Here is a 25296-nt window from a genome sequence, read left to right as displayed (position 1 = left end):
AGTCAGTGCTTAAATTGTTATAGATTGAGTGCTAGAGCCCAAAGCTCTGCTCAGAAACTGGGCTGGAGTTTTAATTGTTGGTGTGCCGAATACCAAGGCTGCATAGTCATGAATCAACCTCTATCAGACACTCCCTCCCTCTTTACCTGACTTGTGTAGGTCAGGGCCAGACTGGCTGTACCGTGCATTGGGTGTTTTCCAGGAGGCTGGAAGGGTGGTGGCCAGTACTGCAGCATTGGGGGCCAGTTTGCAGCGGTGCTGCAATATCGGTCCTCGGTAACAAAAGCAGCAAGCAAGCATTTCCAGCCTCCCAGTGCCAGGCAGGGACTGATCTGAGAAAATTGCTAGGGCTGCTTTGGCTCTCCAGTCCAGCCCTGGTTCAGGTTTCTGCTTTCTCACTTTGTGGCGTTTTTTCCGTCTTTCCTTTCCTACTTCTTTCCCCTATGTGTGCTTTTCTCTCTTTTGCTCGTGTTCAAATTCCTAATGAGGAAAAATAAGTGCTGGTCCCCAAAAATGAGTGCTGGTGGCCCCCATTGGCTCAAATTAAGCATGGAATACAGTACCATTTTAAAGAGTCCATTTAGGGAATCATGTGAAAATATGATGTAATATTTCAGTGTTGGGGATAACAAGTAGAGAGGAAAGCCAACAATGAGAGAGAGATTAAATGGGAGCATTGTTGGTGGAAAGGTAAAGTAAGGACCACTGTGAGCTTAGAGAGAAGTAGTAATAACATTGGACAAAGAAGAACAAGCATAGAAGGGTAGAACAATAATGGGATTAGGAAAGAGTACAAACTCTGTTTTACGTTGGATGTGTTGGGGGTCATTAGGAAGTATTTAGGTTAGAACTGAGGTTAAAAACAACTTGCTAGAAGGCAGCGGGTAGAAGAAAGAAAGCAAATGTTCATATCACACACATATGAGATGAAAATCAAAAAGTGAAACTGTCATGAAACTATTGTGTATATTTCTTTTCTGAAGTACAACCTTCATCTCTTCTGCTCGGCACCTCCACTTCTGACCCTGTCTTAGCCATGAATCACACCCCCTTTTAGACTTGTCTTACTTTTAGGTTCTTCCAGAGTCTAATGCTAACTTATGCCCATTATATAATATCCAGATCTTTGAAAGGCATACATTAGTTAATAGTAACTTCTGTATTTACAAATGGCAGAAAAGGGGCATTTAACAACAGTGAAAATTCAAATAATAATATTAACACCAACAACAATATTAATAGGAAAGAGCGCAGTCTGATTTAAAAGGGATGGGTGGGATGACTTAGAAGCATTCACCTTTGCCTAGCGGTTAAAAACAGAATGTGTTACAAGACAGTTGGAAGAAAAAAGAAAGTAAGATAGATATTTCTATCACCCACATAGAAGTTGAAAATCGAAACAGAGAAAATGTGGCACAGGTTTATAAAATACATGGATTTCTATCATTCCGGTATAAACTCCAGTCACCAACTTGTGATGCACCAAGTCGCCGATTATATAGAAAAGACATCAGAACTCGACGACATCAGAACTTGACTATTATAAGGTTATTACAGTCGAGTTTTGACATCACAATTCCTGCTCCTAGAGCCAGCGGTCGGGGTGGACGGCAGGTCAGGTCATGCAGCATAATTGAAGCAGCTATTTAACAACATGAAAGAGAATGATGCTTTTCATTTTCTGCTATTTTAATAGCTTACAATGACAAGCACAGAGAATATCTTTATTTTTTGCACTCCACAGAGAAAATCTCGTATTTGTCTGCATGTTTCATTCCAAGCTACTGCAGCTATTTAGAAAAAAAACTGACTTGTATTGAGCTGTTTCTAATATCTGTTCACAACAAATATCTACCAGGATGTTGATGTGTTTAATTTTGTACTAGACGTTTTATTTTTATTCTTCATTTTAGCAAACATGCTTGCTCTTTCTTATGAAAGAGGTACGCACCAAGGTTTTAAGTGGTTTATTGGAAAGGTGATGGGGTGACCAAGTATTATATGGGGAAAAAGTACCCATAATAAGCATATTGCAAATCACCTTGGACTTCCATAACCTTATCAAGGAAATCTGCCCTCCACCTCATTCATCTATATGGCTTTGGAACTCCTCAGTGACTTGCAGTATCCTTATAATGTATGGCAGGGGGTACTTTATCCCTGATATAGTTTCCACGAGTGCAGTTGATAAAATGGTTACCACTGACCTGGTTAAGACTGGTACCTATAGTTCACAGTATTTTGAAACTGCATTATTCTAGAAGTACAATGTTCAGGTGCAGGTATGAATCTGTCTTTACATGTATGTACTATATGTGAAAAACTGAACGGCAAAGCATTGCACTCTTACATATGGGCTGTGCAGAAAGACACAGATGTGGGATAGAGTTAAGGGGTACGAAGAATATCGCATCAAATCTGGAGTCTTCCTGACCAGCAGTGATGTGTCCGGTGTACAACATGCGCCTAATGTCTCATTATGGGACCAATCCCCATTGATAATCTGCTAAATCAATTCACCCCAAATCAGCCTGAATAACGAGAGGATTCTTCAAGTCCTCCATAATTTGTTTGGAAATATTGACAACAGGATCTGGATTACATACATTTTACAAATTGGAAAATGTGATGCTGTACATTGGTTTCTCGAAGAAGGAATGTGTGAAAAGTTCTTCCACTTTGGAAACTAAGCAACTTAGTGAATAAGAAAGCCTAGAACCTTGTTGAAGACCTGCAGCAACTATCAGTTGCAAGGAGAAACAAACCAAAAAGAGCATTGGTAAGAGAGTATTTGAAGAAATGCATTTGCAGATGTATTTGTGTAACAGCATTAGTAAAGATGTGTGAAAAGTGTTATTTCCGTGCAAAAAATTGTTTAAATATTTTGTAATGGTAATTTAGAAAGCAGCCCAATCAATGGAGACTTTTTTATGTAATGTGAGGCTGTAAAGCTGATGTGGGGGATGCCAGTCTGAGGGAGTTTCATGCTTGTGAATAATATTTTTCATATCTGTGAATTTTCGCTTAAAGTTGAACCAGGTTACCATGCACTTTACTTGTGAGTCTGGAAAGCGCTGTGCACATCTCTAGAACACTCCAAATTGACCCTTTTCCTCTATGAAATGGTGGAAGGGTTGGATTAGAGTTAATTCCATACTAAACATCTCTATTTTTGAGTAGACAGAGTCTGTACATTTGAACGAAGCGCATTAAAAAATATATATTTTACATTATCTGCAGCAGATCACACATTTTACTGAAACGCCTCACTGCGGGGTTGCACCCCAGAAACAAGGCATATACGCAAAATGGTTTTATGCGATTTTCCACGAAGAAGACTCACTGTTTTGCTAGCATAATTTCAATCAACCTTTTAGTACAATGCCGTCGTTTTCAGGCAGTGTCACTTTAAAGGCAACTTTCTCAGTCAAAGGCAGATCTTTACTAAAAGAAGATAACAAAGAATAGGTGATTTTTTTTATGTATTATGGAGCAAGAGGCAAATATTGATATTTTATGGTTGTTTGTCTGTTCTCTGGGTGCCAAATGCAACGCATACGACTCTGGATATTAATTTGTGCTTTCAATTTGGACGAAAAACCACTGATTTCATTCTCACAGTACGGCTGCCCCCTCTAGTGGCACAGATAGGGTATTTCAGCAAACTAGTCAGAATGGAATTAACTAAGGACCTCTAGGTGAAGTACTGCAAAAGGGTGTTTTTATGTCCGTTAACATTCGGGAGCACTCAAGACAGATTTTGAAGAAAGAACAATTTATCTGCAACTGATTTACATTACAATGCCTTTTAGTTTAAGAAAGAGAAAGTTCAACAAAAGAAAAAATATGTACGTTTTAGAGCATATATCTGAGTCACAGAAATTTGTCAGGGGTGTAAACTGATGTGAGTGTTCAGGATTACAAGGGTATGACGTGTCATATAACTTTCATCCTAGAAAATAATACTTAACTTAAATGTGTTGCAATCAGCAAGGCTAGGCAGCATTCAGCCCAGCCCACTGGAATTATGGGATTCTGTGCTGATGACATTTTTTGCATAATTGTGGATTTGACGCAGCTGCCACTTAATCCATCATCTGCTGCATAATCTGAAGATTTTAACTAAAAAAATTGTTTCTAGCTCAAACGGATCAAAATTTACTAAAAGATAAAATAGCGTGTTCTTGTACATTGGAAGGCCCTTCACATGGTTGCTTATTAGTGTATTTTTAAGTCTTATATTGGTACTGAGATGAAATCCTTTCCCAGACAGTGTTACTATGTGTAAAAATGACAAAGTAATGAACTAATATTATCACAAAATGTGCCTCATTATGACGCATAATTTGCCTTTTCTTCTCACTTAATTTAGTAGACTCTGCAGCATACGTCTGTCCTCGTCTAAAACCATAATTCCAGTGGCCCTGCAGTCAACTTGCATTGACAGCTATTCATAATGGCTGACTAACAATTCACATTTATTTTACAGGAATGAGCCTTTCTGTGTGTGTGTGTGCTTTTGTGTTTTCCCATTTCAGAAATATCATCTAAAATAAAGTCTCAATTAAATGTAACATTTGTGTCCTCTTGAGGAAGCAGTGCTAAGGATGTACTTTTATTTTGTAGCTTTCCAAGGTTGCCTGCCAATGTCCTGAGTATGCCTTTCATTAGTTAAAGAAACTATTGTTTAACACTGTTATATAAAATGTCTGTTTGTTTCCTTAATTCATTGTGCTGAACCTAATCAAAGAAATACACTAGGAAGTAGGTGTCTCTACAAGTATCTTGACTACTACAATATGGCTTGGGTTATGTGTTTGCAACATTACTAATCCAATCCTGTAATGCAGTGGCGTAACAAAAGCCCCCTCAGCCCCCGCGCTGCGGTGGGGTCCCGAGCTCCAGAGGGCTCTCCTCAGCAAAAGCGATAGGTGGTGGCCCGGGAAGGGGGGCCCCCTCCATGTACTTTGCAGGGGGGTCCCCTCAAATTTAGTTACGCCACTGCTGTGATGTCATATCATACCATTGATTGTATGTGTCTTCTTGTCAAGAACCTAAGAACATCACAAGCCACTACTCCCAGAGCTACCAGTGCTTGGAATCACAGACTGCCTTAGGGTTGTTTATTTTTTCAAACAATTCTATGCTTCCCTACAAAGACTAGTATGGACCATATCCCTTCTTTTATGTCCTTGTACTCCAATGAACTCAGTCTTGTAAATGCACATTTAATAATGATGTTATGTACATTTTAAAATATAGACTCAATATAGTTTCCGGACTTTATAAGCGGGCAACATTTATTTGCATAGGAAGTCATATTCGAGCTGTGAAAAAGTGTATTTATCGCACCTATAGGTTTTATTTTTTCCATTTGTACGTTTTTTATGGTAATCCAACTAGGATAGCTTTTCTGTTCTGAAGGAGGAGGCATTTGGACTAGATCCCTTAAGAAACGTTGGGGCATGTTATCAAGCACGGCGTTAAAATTATCACCGGTTTAGCGGCAGAAAACTGCCGCTAAAGCGGCGATAATGGGCTTGATAATATGCCCTGGAGAATTCTAATAGAAGCCCATGTTCACACCAGTCCTTGATAATACGCCCCATTATTCTCTTTTGTAGGGATATAGCCTAAATTAAAAAACATGCCTTCAATTATAAGTTTTGTCAACTTGTTTCGCCCACGTAATCGGAACATGGCCGTCCTCCGGACAGTATTTAATCCAAAGCAAACATTTACTCCAGTGAGTTAGTGCGTTCTGACACAGTTCAGCCATTTCTTGTTGATATCCATAATGGCAGGGCCGTCCAGAAAAGTTATGCACAACTACATTGAGGTAATGAGTGGTAGTATTACCACCATTAGTAATAAGTGGAAGTATTGCCTCATTTATAGTTTCACTTCAAATGGTTGCAATGGTTCTATAAACTACTTTTTTAGTATCACAAATGTACTCTTGAGTCACACTCCCCCACAGCACATTTTCTCTCATTCCAAACTTTACTACATTTAGAGTGTGGCGCTCATTGCATTGCTGGGACCACTGCCAACAGACCCTTAGCTTTAATTCTGACCATTCTCACTCAGTCATCCCCCAGAGCCTTTCTAGGTGCCCACATTTCCAGGAATGAATGGCACACAGGGGCAACAATTACCATTTTCACCACCACTGCCACAACTACCATCACCATTACCACTGCCATTACCACCATTACCATTCCCACTCCATTCCACAGAACCCCATTCCCATGCCCATACTAACAGGAATGAATGGCGGACAGCGGTGACAATGTTGGCGATTGTTTCAACATCAACGTAGTCGTAGTGCAATGCTTCAGGCACAGTTTGAGCCCCAGTCTCAGCCAGAAGGAGTCCCAGCCAGCGTCCCATCTCCTCCGAAGAACTGGCCTGCAGGAAGGAAAGAACACACAAGGTCAATGTTAGTACAGGCATAGCTGCATGGTAGGGCCCAATAAAGGTCTGGAAATGCCACATCAATTACAGCGACACTAAGTTTTCAGCTTAAACCAATCATCACTACTACATTTGACACACAAAGTGATTACACTGACAAAATCAATGAAGATACAAGTGATGAGTCTGTGTTGGAGCTAAGAAAAGAAACAAGGCCAGACGTACAAAGCCATTTTGGGATGGTAAGACATGTAATTTGCAAAATCATATAGGCAGCAGCCATAAAGGTTTTTTATTCGATTTACTATAACCATGTTATGAGCCAGAAAATCCTTTCTGACTCACAAAATAGGGTTTTTGCAATCTATTTCGAATTGTAATTAAGAGGGGGTCATGAAAGAGGCATACCTTCCGAATGGTGAGTTGCAATGGTATATATGTATGGTTTGCAACTGCAATTGCGGTTGCAAACTTTTGATCATTTACTGTCACCTCTAAGGATGTGGTAACTGATTCCCAAAGGAAAATGTCTATGTCCCCTGCGGACAACTTTTCCTTTGTGAATCCTGTCACGCAACCTCAGAGGGAACAAGCAGTGGTCCTGGGAGTTATTAATGATTGTTAAATATGTTCAGGAAATCAACATACATACATACAGGTCTAAGCACTAATTGGCAGAATTATACCCAACAATCAAATCTATAACAGATTCATATGTAGACCATCATTTATCAGTAAATATATGTCTCTTCAATTTGCCCAATATCTGCCTGTACCTACCCCTTCCACATTACTGTTGCTTTCTCTCTTTGCACCTTATCACCAACCATCTCTCTTCCTTCCGCAACCTGTCCAAATGACATGCTTTTCCCCACCCATCTACACCCCTTCCTTATTTCCCCACCCATCTACACCCCTTCCTTAAAATGTCACCCTCTTTTCTCTCAACCTTTGCACATTTCATTCTCTAAACCTCACTGCTCTACCTTATGTTATGATTTTACCAACATAAAATAAGTCTCGCTCAAACAGGTAGCATGTTTCTCAGATTAGAGGGCATCTGAAGCTTGAGGGCAGTGGGGGAACGTTAAATGACGGGCGGCCTGATAAAATGTGGCGAGGTGCCCCCAATATTTCTGTATCTCACACACATACCTATTTCTTTAGTTGAACAGGGGCCCCAAGAAAGCTGTCTTCCTCACTGCATAGTAGAGGCCTATGTTACGCCGCTGTTGCCTGGCACCAAAACGTTTATTTTATTTGGTCATTTGATATCGTGCATGACTCACTCCCGGATGAGTTTCCTGGTGCTACGCTGCACGAGAAGAGAAATGGAAGGTATCTAAAACAACCTAGTCTTAAGCCCCTTCTTAAAGGAGGGGAAATCTGGGCAAGAGCGAAGGCTAAGAGGGAGTTTATTCCAGTGACAAGGGGCTGTGTAAGAGAACGATCTACCCCATACCTTAAAGCACGGATACGAGGAACATGCCCGATGTTCAAATGTACAATGCTCGCCTGACAATCTTATAATAACTATATCACTGGGATACCCACATATTGACACAAGGACTGCTGGCTCCTGTATATTGTCACCCTGTAAAATCCCCCATGCTCTGTTGACCTCTACCCTCACATATGAACATGGGTGAGAGTGTACTACAGGGTCTTATGTTATGCTGGGCATTGTAAACCCCTATGTACCGCAGGTTCTTATAGCAACCAACGCAGTAGGCCCCTTCGTGCTTGTGGCCCTGTATTCACCAGGATTATGCAGAACCTGACACCAAAGATTTGTCAAACTGATACACTGCTGAGACCAGACAGAAATCACAACATTTGCTTACGCTGCAGTGGGATACCTGCCTCCAAAGCCGACACCTCCTGTCCGTTCCTCAGGATGCGCAGTGCAAAGGGGTGTTTGGGTCCGAGGCCAGGTTTCACCTCGCAGCCCCGAAGCACCACAGCATTCACGTGGGTCCTCAGATCATTCCGGTCCTTGTGGAAGTAGAGTGTGTGACCTTTCAAGCGGCACCATCGCTCTTTCCAGCACCGATTCACCAGCACGTTGAGGTACCCTATGGAAGCAGTATGTGAAGAGAGCAGGGCCATGACAATGACATATAGTGGGTTTGTGAACATACACTATGAAGAAAAGGTCCGCCAGGACCAACCGTGTAAGGTAGCAATCCCCCCATCTGGACTGTGCAAGGATGACACCATCTCCACAGAGCTGAAAGCACCTCAACCACCACAAAGGGTAAAGATTTTCTGGGCCTACTACTAAACTATCCTGGGTATTGTTATTACCCATGGGGCCCTATGTTAATCTCATTACACTCTAAACTTTGTTATTTCCTCAGGGAATGTTGACCCTTCTATCCGTCTATCGGGGATGAGAGATTAATTTAAGATCAGACCAATATGACATTGGAGCAAACTAAAGGTTCTCCGAATATAACAAACAATATGAATTGAATACAAAAATCAAATGTACAAATAATATGCAAAATGAACTGCATACAGGGTCTATTTCCAAAGTGCAAAATGTTTCTTCACTCGCTCCATAAAAGAACCCTTTCGGTCCCCCTAGGCATCAACTGAAAACCTGTGCCAGTTTTGAGAACAAAAGCCAAGAAAGACTATTTTAAGGCACTCTGGTCGGATTCAAGGTTAGGTGCCAAAGGAAACGCCTTAAGTTTCTGGAGGAAATTATAACCGGTGGCAAATCTGAATGTCTAATTTTATCTACGATACCATTCCTAGCAATACTCCGAAATATACTGAAATGTTAGAATTTTCTATAATCACCTAACTCTAAATAAAGTCCTTATGGCCTTATTCCCAATTTGGCAGGGAGGCGCAGCCAGCAGAAAGAGGCAGGAGGCCTGCCCACCATATTTAGAGTGCTTATGACATCTATGCACTCTTAATATAGCTGAGGGGATATTCGGATGTCCCACTTCAGCCCCACTCCAAATAAGGCTCACAGATTTCCTTGACTGCTTGAGAAGCAGATATTTTTCAATTAGAAATAAAAGAGAATGACATCATGGAAGAAGAAAACATAATTGCACAGTTATGCCTTATTCAGTGATGACGAAGGTCACTGAGTAGCTTCATCAGAGCATTCACGGCTAAGGGCCCGATTCCATTCTCGTTTGGACAGAATTGCAACCGAATTGGTTCTGGAATGCCTTCCGGACGACTCAGATCGAGGGAGTACGACCGAGTGAGTATGATGCTCCCGATGCTTCCGGATATGATTTGGTTGGGCTCCCATTGACTTCAAGGGGAGCCTGTGTTCTGAACGCGAACACAGGTTCCCATTGAAAAAAGGGGTTGTTGGGGAAAAGCATGCACCCTGTGGTGGGCACCCCATGATTTTGTTATTCAAACATCCTGAAAATGCACTGCGTGGATGGGTCTTACACATATACTTGTGTCGGACATTGGGAATGCGTACCATCCTAGAAGATGCATCTTTTTATTTATTTTATTTTTCAGTTTTAAATAGCGCAAACTTGACTCGAAGGTATCTGAGCACTTTACATGAGCACCAGTTGAGTTACAAATGGACACATTCCTTTTAATAGGCACAGGGAGATTAAGTGATTTGCCCAGAATCACAGGAAGTTGAGCATCCCTGCCGAGACTCAAACCCGGGTTCCCCAGCTACGAGGTCAACCCCTCTAGCAGTTAGCAGTTCGGGATGGTCCTCCATTCTGACTCATTATTCACCAAGAACATTTTCATCAAATCTTGGAATTTGGCACACTCATCTAACACACAAAACAAACCCGTTCACATTACGAGTAGCAGACCTTAGCGAGCCGAATGAGACTCTGATCTGCAACGGAAAACTTTGGACCATTGGTAAAGTAATCTCTGGGCTACGGAGAGCGATGCAATACCATACCAATGGCAGACTGTGTGCTATATAAATGCTGATAACATAACCATAAACAGACAAACTTATGTTATCTTGTATCACTTTAATAGACCCTTAGCTTCCGGTACCTTCCATGAGCTGCTTTGGTGTTAAGCATGGAGGACAAAGTGACACTTGCACTATAGGGTCCCAACACAGTCTTCTGGTGATCTGCTGGGCAGCAACAAGTAGGGCATCTCCTACAGAAGCAAGAGGAGCTGCATTCAATGGTGCAGCGGGTTCAGTGGCACCAGGGCCAGAGCTGAAGTGGGCTCACGGCACCCCAATTGCAGCTGTCTTTTACTACCAAACGAAAGCATTTTTTTCTTTGCTTGCATTAGGGCCAATAACACCCTTGCTTAGTCACTGGTCCTCTGAAGGGGTAGTCTGGATAACACCAAACGCAGAGTCACTGTTCACCAAACAACGTTAGAAATGATGAAATGAGGGTTCGTTTATAGACAAGGCCTGTCACAAATAGTATATAGCTTTTTAACTTGTATGGTAGTTGTCCATGATTGTCTGTGATAAATTCTCACAGTGCTTTGAAATTAATGTTAGAATGAATCTAATAAACACGCTAAACAACCAGAAATTAACTGCAATTTAGGTGAGACGTCTTAAGCATGCTTACACTGTGACATTTCAAGGAGGGGTAGCAGTCAGACCCATCGGGCCGCACAGCATGACGGGTAATGCATGGGACTGGGAGACAGGTGGAGCGCTGAACTCTTGATATATGCACTTTGCACGGAGGCGCTTTACAAAAGGTGTCTGGGAAATGTCCTGGCACGCGCGGAGCAGGTCCTGGGCCCCAGTATTCATAACACTGCTGATCGGCCACACACAGGGCTCAGCGCCTGCCTGTCTGCCTGACCCAGACACCGCCATTTTAGGGGATGACTTGGCACTGAGCCAGGCGGTGCATTCCTAAAGATGGAGCGAACACTACAATGTGTGACCGACGGTGAGATCTGGAGGTAAATAGATGCGAAAAGCAGAGGCGGAGGAGGGAAGTGAGAAGGAAAGCAAAAGATAAAGACAAAAGGGGGGCGGGAGAACCGAGGGGTAAAGGAGAAGGAACGAAGAGATACAAGGGAATCAAAGGGGTGAAGAGATCGCGAGAGGTACCAAAGGTCACGAGGAGAGAAACAGTGATGGAAGAAGAGGCACAGGGGAAGGGGGGCGATGGAAAATGAAGAAAAGAGTAGTGGAAGTACGGAGAGAAAAAGGGGAGGAAGGATCCGAGGCATGGGGAGGTGGTAGTAAGGTAAAAATCAGAAGGAAAGGAGGGAAGGTGAAGGGAGAATGGTTAGGAAGTGGTGGAAAGGAAAAGAGAAAGCTAAGGAGAAAGAAAAAATGGATAGAAGAGGAGAAAGTAAGGAAAGGTGAATTCCAAAAAGGAGAGCAAAGGAAAGTAGGGGTGGGAGGCATGCCTGGTGTCTCTTTTTCTCCCTCCTCTTCGTGGTCTGAGCTGGTTTCAAGACAGCATTAATAGCTTTACCAATCAACAGAAAAAACTAGAAGGAGATGGAAGGACGATTGTAAATGAGGGAGGGAAGGCAAGAATAAGAGATAAAGGAGTGAAGGATTGTCAGAAATATGAGAAGAAACAGAAAAGGAATTGAGAGGAGAGTGAATGATGGCGAAAGCGGGAATGGACAATAAAGGGGCAAATGAGGGAGAACAAATAAATAGAAAGTGAGAAGGTAGGAGAGTATGGGGCATGTGGGACAATCGAGAGAGGAGACTAAAAATAAAAGGTGGGAATAGCAAGAAGACGTCAAAGAGAGATGAGAGAACTAATGGAAAGAAGGCAAAAGGAAAGAAAGACGAACAGGAGAATGGAATTAAGCAAAGGAGAGTGCACAAAATCATGAAATGAGGTAGGAAAATGCGAAATAATGCAAACCACAGGTAGGAAGAAGAGAGAGAATAACAAACAAGCATTGCCATAGCCAATAGGTCTCGACTTTCGGACCTTATAAGTGTTTATCTGTGCAACAGTTGCATAACTAAATACTTAAAAGGTCCCAAAAGCGAGACCTATTGGCTATGCAAACTGAAAGTGATCGCGATCACGATCAAACATCAAAGCGGCCGTGCGGCCGCGAAAGTGAAAGCAATCGCGGTAAAGCGCGGCGCGTGCGCCCGCCAACATGCACTATAGCTCTAGGCTGGCCTGGTAGCACTTTTTGGAGCCCTCTCAATAAGTCTCGCCAGACCAGCGCATGCGCTGGGTCAGGCGAGACCTAAAAAGGGAATGGCATGGTGGAGAGAGTGGAGGAAAAAAGGAGCAAGAGCGAAATAGGGAGGAGCAGGCAGGGGGAAGCAAGGCATTACTCTCATTTTAAGACCCTTGAAATGAGTGATCACCCTTTACCATTCGGGCGACATCGATGCGTTAAGCCTCAGCTGGGCCCTCAACATAAATCACAATTTCAGGTGGTAACAGGTTGAGCATGTGGTAACAGGTTGAGCATGTGAGTGCTTCCTCTCACCTGGATGTTCCGCCCACTGGAAATCTTCACTGTGACTGGCACATTATGAAATGTGAGCCATCAGAATTTGCTGACCTCACAGTTTGTCTTAATGAGCACTATCTCTACTGCAGCACCTTGCTTCTTTTCACCATGCAAAACCCGTTTGGTTCTTAACTGGTCTCACTCTTGTTCCTTGTCTTTTGTCTGACACCTGAACACCAGTGGCGCCCTAAACTGTGTTTAGAGATTGTTGAACTACCCATTTGGCACCAAGAATGCTTTCAGCCTTGGGTGTACCCTCAAACTAATTTATTAACAACGTTTTTGTTGGGAGCTCAGCTACAATGATAACAATAGACTCAGAAGCCCAGCTTTTTACCCAGGGGCAAGGAGACATATGGGCAGGAGACTTCCATATTACCCAAAAGGAAACAATGTTTCTTCAACAATTGGCACCTCTGCCCCAGTGACCGCTTACAAGTAAATCCAAGTATACCCCAAAATTTACAAAAGCATGCACACACTTCCCAAACAGTTAACATAGACCACAGGGATCAATGTTAAAGTAAAATCTAGCAACTAGCGTGTGTGTGCTATAAAAGGTTTTGTAGTTTTATCTCAGTTCTAGATGCTAGCACATGATGTTCTTATGTGTGCATCTTTACTCCCGCCTCCAACATGCACCTACATTTAAATAGCATCATATTGTCCTTTGCATTTACAGCATTGACTTGGAATTAATTTTCTATAACGAATAGTTTCTTACCTGTCGGTGTAGTTTTGCAGCTTGAAGATCTTTCTGGATTCACTATGCTGTGCATTATTCCGCGGTCTGGTGGTTGGGTCCGGATTCGTAGTCTTTCTTTTGTTTTTTGTTTTTTGTTTTTTTTTCGTTGCCCAGGTGGGCGTCGACGTCCCACCATTTGGTGCACCTCTCGTGACGTCGTCGTGCTTCCTGCGGAAGTCCCACCTTTGGGGCGCCATCTTCGGGTTCTTTTTTCCTCTCGTTTCTTTTTTTTGTTTTTTTAACCCTAGGCGAATGATTAAAGTATATGTCCACTTTTCTGTAGTATTTCACTCCTTCTGTACTTCTCTGTTTGTCCCCCTCTTCCTCCAGCCTCATCTTCCTGGCGGAGGTGGGTGGGTTCGCTAGTGAATCCAGAAAGATCTTCAAGCTGCAAAACTACACGACAGGTAAGAAACTATTCGTTTTGCAGCGTGAATCTTTCTGGATTCACTATGCTGTGCATAGACTTTGTAGCGGTTTGTTATCTTTGTGGCGGCTGGGTGGTAGATGAGCGTTGGTCGTTGAATATGTGTTGAAGCACCTTCTGTCCTACTTGTGCTTCCTTGTTCATCTATATGTCCACGCAGTAGTGCTTGGTGAACGTGTGCACCGAAGCCCATGTTGCCGCCAGGCATATGTCCTGAATGGGCGTGTTTGCCAGAAAGGCAATGGTTGCCCCTTTCTTCCTTGTGGAGTGAGCTTGAGGCCCCTCCGCTAGCTCCTGTCCTGCCTGTTTGTGGCAAAACTGTATAGTTAGTGCAATCCATCTAGCAATGGTGCCCTTTGTCACTGGTCTCCCCATGAAGATTGATGCAAAGGACACAAAGAGCTGCTGAGTTTTTCTGTGCTCCTTGGTCCTCTCAATGTAGTGCATCACCGCTCTCCTAGCGTCTAGAGTGTGTAGAGCCTTTTCTGCGTTCGAAGTTGGGTTTTGAAAGAAACTCGGTATCTGAATACTCTGCTTCAAATGGAATGCCGACACGACTTTAGGCATGAAGTGTGGGTCCGTTCTCAGGACAACCCTGTCCTTGTGTATCGGTATGTAGGGCTCTTGTAGCGTTGGTGCTTGCAGTTCGCTCACCCTGCGTAGCGAGGTTATGGCTACCAGAAAAGCCGTTTTCATAGTCAACATTTGCATTGATGCCTTGTGTATGGGTTCAAATGGTGCTTTCATAAGCTCCGTCAGGACCACGTTGAGGTTCCATGCCGGCGACGGCAACCTTTTAGGTGGCGCGATTCGTTTCGCCCCTTCCATGAATCTCTTTACGACCTGCGACGTAAAGAAACTTCCACCCTTCTCCCCTCTTGTGTAGGCTACTATCGCCGCTAGGTGTACCCTTAGGGAAGTGGAGCATAGGTTACTTTTCAGAAGGTGCGTGAGGTATCTCAGCACTGTCGAGTCCTTTGTCATTTTATTCTGCAGGCCTTTTTTGCCACACCATATTGTAAATCTTTTCCATTTTGCACTATAGCATTTGCGTGTAGTTGGTCTCCTTGCCTCTCGCAGCACTCGCATAGTGCTTGGAGGCAATCTAAGGTCCGCAAACTCTAACTCTTCAGGAGCCATGCCGCCAGGCTGAGGCTTTCTGGCTCTGGATGAAGAACCTCTCCGTTCTGCATGGAGAGCAGGTCCTTTCTTCTTGTGAATCTGTGGGGATTCCCTTGAGCCATCTCTAGAATTTGGGAGAACCAAGTCTGCCTTGCCCACTGTGGTGCCACAAGGATCAGTGTCATGTTGCTGGTTCTGCATTTCTCGAGCACCCTGCGAAAAGCGTAGGCAAATGTCCTTGACCAGCTTATCCATAGGGCATTCCCTTTGGATTGCTGATCTGGTTGCCTGGACGCGAAGCTTCGGCATTTTGCATTCTGGCGTGTTGCAAACAGGTCTATTGTGGGAGTTCCCCATTTCTGGAAAAGCTTCTGCGTTTCGTGCCCATTGAGCTCCCACTCGTGTGAAGCCGAGGTCTGCCTGCTTAGCCAGTCTGCCTCCACATTGTCCTTCCCTGGTAGGTGAATCGCTAGCAGGTCTATCTTGAGAGGTATGGCCCATCTCCAAATCTCCTGTGCCAGAGTGGAAAGGGGGAACGACTGTGTCCCCCCCTGTTTGTTGATGTAGAACATTGCCGTGGTGTTGTCTGTTTGAACCAACACCCTCTGGTTGTACAGGTGCCTCTGGAATGCCTTCAGGGCTAGCAGGATTGTCTTCAACTCGAGGTAATTGATATGGCGAACCGCATCTGCTGGAGCCCACAGACCCCTCACTCTGAGGTTGTCCATGTGCGCTCCCCATCCGTTTTGCGATGCGTCCGTGGTAATGGTCATCGTTGGGTTTGGTGGTGTCAGGCTTCTCCCTGCTGTCATGTTGTCTCTGTTCCACCAAGTTATCTCCTCCTGCACTGCGTGCGTAACAACCACTAGATCCTCCCAACTTCTGTTTGCTTGTGACCATTGCTGTTGTAGCCATTCCTGGAATGGTCTCATGTGCAGGCGTACATTCGGCACCAGCTGGATACACGACGCCATCATCCCCATCATCTTGCTCACTGACCTCACTGTCAGAGCTCGCCCCTTCTGGTAGAGCCACGTCTCCTTCAGTAGGGCATCTGTCCTCCTGTCGCTGGGCACCACTGTACTGTTCAGGGAGTTGATTTTTGCCCCCAGGAAAATCTTCACCTGCTCCGGTTCCATCGACGACTTCCCCCAGTGAATCGAGAACCCCAGGTTCGTAAGAGTGTCTGTTACGCGTTTTGCGTGCCTCTCGCACTTTTCGCGTGAGTTTGCCTTGACCAGCCAGTCGTCTAAGTAGGGGTAGACGTGTATCCCCTGCCTTCGTAGGTGGGCCGCGACCGCCGACAGGCATTTTGTAAAAACCCTCGGCGCCGATTTTAATCCGAATGCCAGGGTTGTGAACTGGTAGTGTTCCTGGTCGATGTTGAACCTTAGAAGTCCCTTGTGTCTTCTGTTTATTGGGATGTGCAGGTAGGCATCCTTGAGGTCCACGGTGACCATGAAGTCTCCGTGTCTTATTTGGGGCAGTACCTCCTGCAGCGAAGTCATCTTGAACCTTTGCGTTCTGATGAACTTGTTTAGGTATCGCAGGTCCAGGATGGGTCTGAGGCTCCCGTCTACCTTCGGGACCACGAAGAAGTTTGAGTAGACCCCCTTGTTGCGTTCTCTGAACGGCACTGGCTCTATGGCTCTCTTTCCTAGAAGCTTCCGTGTTTCTTCTCTGAGTAGGGTCAGTTCTTGAGCCGATCTTTGCCTTCCCTTTGGCTTCCTGTTTGGCGGTTTCCTTTCCAAATCTACGCAGTATCCGTACTGCATGATGTTCAGTATCCACTTGTCTGTGGTTATACGCTGCCACTCGTGAAGGTAGAACCTCAGCCTTCCGCCTACTGGTGTTGTATGCTCGTAGGCTTTTGATCCTTCTCTCCCCCTCAATGTTACTGTTTCGCGCCTCACCCCTGGGGGCATGTCGAGGGTAGGCGTCCTCCTGCGTGCTGAGTCACTTTGATGAGGGCTGGTCCCCCCCTCTCCTTTTCTGGCCACGTCCGTTCCCTCTCCCGCGAAAGGACTGGCCCCGGGGCTGGTACTGCCAGTTTTGCTTCTGTTGACCCTGTCCGTGACCTTCACCCTGCTGACCCTGCTGGAACGTCTGGTGCGACGGCCCCTGCTGGTTTCCTCCCCTACTGTAGGGTCTCCTTGAGGGGTTGCCTCGCCTCATTCCCCTCAGCTGTAGGGCCCCCATGGACCTCGCCGTTTCGTTTTCTTTTTTCAGCTGGGTGAGCTTCTCGTCAACTGTTGCTCCGAACAGTGTCTCTCCGTTGAAGGGGGTGCTAAGGATGTTGTTCTGCACCTCCGGTTTGAATCCCGAGATTCTTAACCATGCATGCCTTCTCTCGGTGACCCCTATGGCCAGGAGTCTTGCTGAAGTCTCTGCCCCGTCCAACGCCGTCTTTATGCAGGAGTTGGCGATGTTTTTGCCTTCATCTACTAGGTGTGAGGCTCTCTGGCGGTATTCTTCGGGGAGGTGTTTTACTAGCTCCCCCATCTCGTCCCAGTGCTGGTACTGGTGTCTATTGAGGAGAGCATTGGAATTCGCCATGCGCCAGTGCATAGCGGCGTTCCTCTCGACCTTTCTTCCTGTGAGGTCTATCCTCCTGCTCTCTTTATCAGGTGGTGGGCCCGAGGTTGCTGGTACGTTGGCCCTTCTCCTGGCCGTGGAAGCTATGATGGAGTCGGCGGTCACGCTACCTTTGATGTAAGGGGGGTCCAGGGAAGAGTGCTTATACTTCTTCTCAGTCCTGGGCGTGATCGACCGGCAGGTTGCTGGTTCCTTGAAGGCTTCTCTCCCCTGATTCATCATGCTTTGTAGCATGGGGAGGAACTGGCTCCTCGTCTGGATGGGGAGCAGGGTCTCGAGGAGAAAATCGGCTTTCGGCTTCTCTTCGTCGAGTTTGACGCCGAAGGCTGTCGCTGCGCTCCTGACCACCATATTGTACACCCCGATGTCGTCGGGTGGCGAAGGCCTCGAAGGGTATGTGTCCACGGACTCCTCCGGGTTTTCGGTGTCGAGATCCTGCCATTCGATCTCGTGGCTGGTAGATGATGCCGAGCCGTAGACCGACTGTTGGTCTTCTTCCTCGGCTTCCTCGTCATAATAGGTCTCGTCTTCCTCTTTGAGATCCCTCATCAGTGCCTCGGTGTCGAATTCATCCTCGACCTCGACGACGTCCGCCGATGAAACCGTTGGAATCTTGAATTCCTTCATCTTGGCGTCGAACTCCTTCTTCCTTTGAAGGATGTTCTCCATTTCGGCCTCGAGCCGCCTCTTCTTTTTCTCCATCTCGGAGATGCTTTCGGCGTCGACAGCGGGTCTTTTCGTCGAAACTTGCGTCGACGTCGACCGTTCTTTCAGCGTCGATCGGGCCGTTCCCTGGGTTGTCTTCGACGACCCTTGCTTTTCGGCGTCTTTCGGCACCAGGGAGTCCTTCTCTAAGGATCCGCTCGACCTCTTGTCCATGGTTCCCCCTTTGGTCGTCGAAGTTTTCGGCGCCGGGGCTCCCTTCGTGGACTTAGACTCAGATTTTCTCGAGTCACCTTTGTGTTTTCGAGGTACTTTCTGTTTTTCGCTCGACGATTCTCTTACCTCGTCTTCTTTTTTCTTGTCGGTCTCTACGACCGTGAAGTTTTCGGCTGTCCCTGCGACGTTGTCCTCGTCGTCCGAGGAGAGGCCCAGATCGTAGAGCGACGGGGCCTTACCCTTGCCATCCATGCTGGTGTTGGCTCTTCTCTGCCGATCTCTCACCCTGAGCGTCTTCGGCGCGAAGGCTGAGCAGGCGTTGCAGTCCTTATTCTGGTGTTCGACCGGTAGGCAGAGGTTGCAGACCGGATGCTGGTCCTTCTGCGCAAACTTGTGGTGGCAGTTTGGGCAGAACTTGAATGGCGTCTTGTCCATTGCGCTCAGGGCCTCTGAGTGCGCATTCTCCAAGGTCGTCGAAGAAAAAGGGCACTGAACCTCCTTTCTTCGCGCTCCTGATGAAATATCTTCCTTTCCTGTGATATCTCCGATGTATTTGTCGACGAAACTCGCTTTTCTTTCTTCTTCCTTCGGTTGTAACTCTGGAGCTTCTCGATGACGATCCAGACCCAACGGCGGAAAAAAGAATCTGAAGATGGCGCCCCAAAGGTGGGACTTCCGCAGGAAGCACGACGACGTCACGGAAGGTGCACCAAATGGTGGTCGTCGCCGCCCACCTGGGCTACAAAAAAAAAAAAAAACAAAGAAAAGACTACGAATCCGGACCCAACCACAAGATCGCGGAATAATGCACAGCATAGTGAATCCAGAAAGATTCACGCTGCAAAACTCGTTTATCCAACTGGAGTTCCCCTATAGTGGTGGGTCTAGGATGCCAGTGGTAAACAATGCTACTAACCAGTTACAACTGCTGAGATATATTTATATAATTACTTAATACCACAGGACCTCACAATCAGACGTCACTGAGAGACACAGAACAGGAAAGGGAGTTGGGCCTCAATTGATGATGGCAGGATAAGGAAAGGCAGCTGCTAGTGTGCAGTCACAGGAAGACATGGTTGATACCAGCACATGTTGTTTCAGATATCAGTCTAGTGATTACTTTTTGCAGGTGTTTGGCATCAGCACCCTTGTTTGGGGACCGGGACGTATTTTTCATCAGCAGAAATTGACACAGAGCAAGAGAGAAGCATGTTGAAAAAAGAAGAACGAACACAGACGTGAAAGATAGGAAACAAGTGAAAAAAGAGGATGCAGGGGTAATCTGGAACAAGCATTTGCAATGCAATAGGTCTTGAATTTGCGAGAGTTTAAGCTATTTTATTGATCTGTTTTTATAATTAACACATAAATAAAAGGCATTGTCATTTGCAATGGGAATAGGTCAAACTTTTGTAAATGCGAGACCTCGGCCGCCATTGTCCCAGGCTGCTTGGAAAGTGAAAGTGCGCATGGCACGCTGAAAGTTGCAGGAAAGCATGTCGTGATTGCAGAAGGAGAGGCGCATTAAAGAAAATAGTGCTTACTGACTAAATAAGACATGCTGTGTAACAACTGAAGTAAAAAGGCCAGTCCTCATGGGAGGTTACAAATGAATCTTTTCAACTAGGAGCTATAGAGGGAAAATGCCAAGCCGCCCTCCACTCAACATCTATCAACACCAATAATGGCTTGGCATCAAGAGGACTCACGTTTCAATTCACGGACCTCCACTACTAATGTGAATAACTATTTCCCAACCACCGGCAACACGTCCAAATTTAGCCAGGTCCTGAACCTCTTGAATTTCAAATAAAACAACCTGCAATACAGCCCTTCATTGCCTCACACAAAGTATGACACCACAGCTCACAAAAAAGTCAGAAAAGTCGATGTGAGAAGTGAAAAGTGAGTGATGAGGAGGCACCTCACGTACGCAACACCAGGAAGGCTGCCAGCTGGTTCTCGCTGGTATGCCCACGTTTTATCATCATTGGTTGCCAACTCATAGAAATAGTGTCCAGTAAAGGAAAAGGTGGATAGACAAAGAAGAAAAAATACTTTTTAAATGGAAACTTTGCTGTCCCCATAGACAAAGAAAGAGAATGAAAAACCCAGTGTATTGCCAAGAACAGATGTTCCAAGCAATGTTAAAATTGAGTTGAAAACTCACTTTAGGTCACCCTCTTTATTCACAACCAGTGAGTTCACTCAAAAATAAAAGCACTATATGTCGCTAACCTTTATGAGGAAGGCCAACATGTTTCATTGCCATTAATCTTTATTGTGGCAATTTCATCAGGGCATGGGGTTTTAATCATTCGCCTCACTGGACATCCACTTTTGTGTTACAGAAGGGCTGTATGAAAAGCAGGAAAGAAGAGAAATAGAATAGCAATTTTCTATTTAATCTTCAATAAAATATGGACCAACCATTCATCAATTACACCAATTGCTCATTCCCATAGGTGTATTTACCATGTAAAGGCCGAGGGCATTCATACCAGCCTTCACAATGTCAATCGGGGTTCTACTAAATATTCCTTTTCCCGATTCTTGGAAATGCGCTGAAACTAGCGCGTGTTCCACCTGTGGAAAAGAGGTTTGCAACTTATCATCAAGTATCGATACATCTTAAAAATGGTGATTTCCGCAAGTATATATCCACTGCATCACATTTTATATGTCTCTAAAAATCAGTTAAATTCAAGCACCGGCAGTGTTTTAACCACAAATCCGTTTTCATCAACGCATCATTGCTCAACATGGTCCCGCCTCGGACTCATTACAGCAACACAGAAATTCACCGTCATTACATTTACCAACACCCGGCACACCGTGCCGCATCCACAGCATTTCACCACCTTTGTACCGGGGTTCTCAGAACTCTCACCGTAAAACATTGGTCATTGCTGTCCACTGCAGATTTCAAAATGCCACAACCTAGATTTGCATTTAGGCGTGCAACGAATTTAAAGGATAAGCTAGTGCACACGCGACCACAAGCTAAGCAAAGATCTTCCTCATTGCCGGCTGGACACTACCCGTGTGGTGGATGTTCAGTGTGTAAGTTGACAGAAAAGACAAACTATGTCAATCTCAACAGTGGTAAAAAATGGCATCTGAATACATTTTCAAATTGCAACACGACAAATGTGATTTATAGACTTACTTGTGAGTGTGGGCTACAGTACATAGGCCTAACTACCAGAAAAATAAAGATACGTATTCAGGAGCATTTGAGTACCATCAAAGCCGGCAAGCTCACCACGCGCCTGGTACAACACTTTGGTGAATCCAAACATGACCTGCAAGCCTTGAAATGGGTTGTCCTGGAGAGGGTGTTAGCCAGTAATGATACCATAGATAAAGTGCTGGCAACCAGAGAAGCCCGTTGGATTTATACTGAGAAGGCAGATCTCATAGGCCTGAATGATCATATCGAGTGGAACAAAGTGAGCAGTTAGTAACACCACTCCACACACATTGATCTAGCTCCATATTAGCAATTCACATGGTTTGAGGAATATATAAGCTAATCCTAGGTGGTTCCTTTAGTGTGGGGACTTGCGATGTTGAGGCTGATTATTAAACAACTGAACATCCACATCTGAACATCTTATGAGCGACAGGAGCTTTATATCGAAGTCTGTTGAGGAGTTGCAGGAGTCTATTCCTTTTTAATAATGACACAGACTGATTTAGCTCTAAAAATGGCTGTTTACATGGTTTGAGGAACGTATATGAGAAACTTGTGTATTACATTTAAATTGTGCTGTCATGCTGGAGAATTAAACAATTGAAGATCTGATGTAGAGCTGAGCGATAGTGACTGCTCTACGATGGCCGCCGTGGTCGCTGTAGATTCGAGCCGTTGCTACTATTGGCCGCGTAATGCTTGAAGCGGACGGAGGGGCGCGGCATAGAGAGACTACATCAGAGGCTGTGAAATGATTCTGACTCGAGGCGGTGACGAGATAAGGATCGCTCCGATAGTGGTTACAGTGAGAGTTCTGAGAACCCCGGTACAAAGGTGGTGAAATGCTGCGGATGCGGCACAGTGTGCCGGGTGTTGGTAAATGTAATGATGGTGAATTTCTGTGTTGCTGTAATGAGTCCGAGGCGGGACCATGTTGAGCAATGATGCGTTGATGAAAACGGATTTGTGGTTAAAACACTGCCGGTGTTTGAATTTAACTGATTTTTAGAGACATATAAAATGAGACTGTAGGTGATGCAGTGGATATATACTTGCGGAAATCACCATTTTTAAGATGCATCGGTACTTGATGATAAGTTGCAAACCTCTTTTCCACAGGTGGAACACGCGCTAGTTTCAGCGCATTTCCAAGAATCGGGAAAAGGAATATTTAGTAGAACCCCGATTGACATTGTGAAGGCTGGTATGAATGCCCTCGGCCTTTACATGGTAAATACACCTATGGGAACGAGCAATTTCTATGAGTTGGCAACCAATGATGATAAAACGTGGGCATACCAGCGAGAACCAGCTGGCAGCCTTCCTGGTGTTGCGTACGTGAGGTGCCTCCTCATCATTCACTTTTCACTTCTCACATCGACTTTTCTGACTTTTTTGTGAGCTGTGTTGTCATACTTTGCGTGGGGCAATGAAGGGCTGTATTGCAGGTTGTTTTATTTGAAATTCAAGAGGTTCAGGACCTGGCTAAATTTGGACGTGTTGCCGGTGGTTGGGAAATAGTTATTCCCATTAGTAGTGGAGGTCCGTGAATTGAAACGTGAGTCCTCTTGATGCCAAGCCATTATTGGTGTTGATAGGTTACAAATGAAGACAAGGCGGTACTAAGAAGGGACTAACAAGCCTATTAACGAATCAGAAGTCAGCATTTACAAAGGACAATGACACAAGTCAATGAAAAATATGGGCAGAGAGTGGGCAGAGCTTCAAGTTCATACTCGAATACAGCATGCCTCGCAGAGCAGCGGTGGAAGAAAGACTACACAGCCTTGGTATTTGGCAACACTGGTATTGAGCAGCAACAGTGGTGGCTCCTATGCGAAAGCTTGGGCCTGTTTACTCATTTCAGTTTACACATTACGCCTTCAATATTACTATTTATGTGTGCCGGGCACTCCATCACTCTCTTACTCGCTGAGGCGAAGGATGGCAACATTAGAAAGTCAACTGACCATTCACAGATGCAAGCATACTTTCGATAGTTACACTAGGTATCATTTCTATTCTCGAGCAGAGAGTATTTGAAGTGGCAGAGAAAAAGTACATGGACGGAAAAGATAAAGAAGACCATTCACTTCATTCCACACCCCTTGAATGATAGCACGTCAGTGTCATCCTCCATTCCTTATCTATTGAGATCTGACTGGACTACAGTTTTAAAGGGCACCACTTCTTGGAGAGCTTGTGGCCCATCGCAGTACCCAAAGACAATTCAGTTTCCTAGCTGTAGTTACTACAGTTCATGGGTCTCTGTGTCCCCTGGGACTTAGACGTAGGCTCTCCGGCCTTCTGTGGCACTTGGTACGCACAGTGGTTCATTTGTGAAAAAATAAGAGCCTTGGCTCTTGTCAGGAGGCAGCTTGCACCAGCCCATTTCTCCTGTTAGCGCCGCCTAAAACAGAAACAACTACTAACCATGAAAGTGGGGACAGGATGTGGCATAATGTCCAGGAGCTGGGGAACCAGTTTCTAGTCTCTGTATCGGCTCAACATCCTGTTCTGAACAAATCACTTAATCTCCCCTTGTCTACCATAAATGAATGTGAATGTGTCCTTAACTATTGCTCAAGCAAAGCGCCAGTGTTGATGATTAAGTGCCGTGCTGGCACCAGAAACAACCAGCTCAAATTAAGAACTGGGCACGCACACTCTTTGACATGCTCCGGCACAAAGTGATCACACACAATGATACGACGAGGACTCTCGAATTCAACAGTCCTTGGCTCACTGTGGCTCATAGTACTCCTAGGGGCCGATTCACAGAACTAATCTGAGATAAAATCCTAAACCTACTACTTTTGGTATTCACAGAAGGCATTTAGTAGTAGCAAAGTTAGGATTTCCTACTGTACTACTACTAAATGCCTTTTGTGAATACCGAAAGTCATAAAGTTAGGATTTTGTCTCAGTTTAGTAGTAGCAAAGTTAGGAGTCCTAACTTTACTACTACTAAATGCCTTCTGTGAATACCAAAAGTAGTAAGTTTAGGATTTTATCTCAGATTGGATCTGTGAATCGGCCCCCTAGTCTTCAGATCAATGCCCCCTTCTCAGGTGGTCACAATTCTTAGCCTGTTGCATCCTACAGCATGCACAAACCTCAGCTCGCAGCAGCATTTTTGGCCTACTGCAGCCCAGGTGCTGACAGTCTGACCGATACCCAGTCTTGTTCTTGCAGTACTCACCACAGCATGGAATGTCCTCCTCGGTGGACGATGTCTGGGTGTCCTCGGGTGATGGCTTTCTCTTTGAGAAGCTGATGATGCGGGTGATCTTCCTGCCTGCCGCACGGCTCACTGAGCCTTTGAGCTCCGCCAGGCCACTCCGCTTAACCTTAGCTGTTGTTGGATAAGGAAGGGACATGTTTGTAATGGAAAAACATTTTTTTTTCATTAACCCGGCACACAATGGGTTCATAAATTGCAGCACATAAACTGCAGAA

At 45.0% G+C, this 25296-nt stretch overlaps 1 protein-coding gene across 4 annotated transcripts in view; it reads right to left on the bottom strand.

The window, feature by feature from the left end:
* Window positions 1–25296, bottom strand: part of AFAP1L1 (actin filament associated protein 1 like 1) — a 275377-nt gene that overhangs the window by 49365 nt on the left and 200716 nt on the right. For all 4 annotated transcript variants that reach the window (XM_085618165.1, XM_085618164.1, XM_085618163.1 and 1 more), the window contains 3 exons: window positions 25040–25192; window positions 8281–8492; window positions 6266–6411 (listed from right to left, as the gene is read on the bottom strand). In XM_085618165.1, the coding sequence (XP_085474291.1) occupies window positions 6266–6411; window positions 8281–8492; window positions 25040–25192 (511 nt within the window). The remainder of the gene's footprint in view (window positions 1–6265; window positions 6412–8280; window positions 8493–25039; window positions 25193–25296) is intronic.

This window comes from Triturus cristatus, chromosome 7 (genome assembly GCF_964204655.1).
Source record: "Triturus cristatus chromosome 7, aTriCri1.1, whole genome shotgun sequence".
Lineage (NCBI taxonomy): Eukaryota > Metazoa > Chordata > Amphibia > Caudata > Salamandridae > Triturus > Triturus cristatus.
Note: the sequence above shows the minus strand (reverse complement) of the source record. Positions and strands in the feature narration are given on the sequence as shown.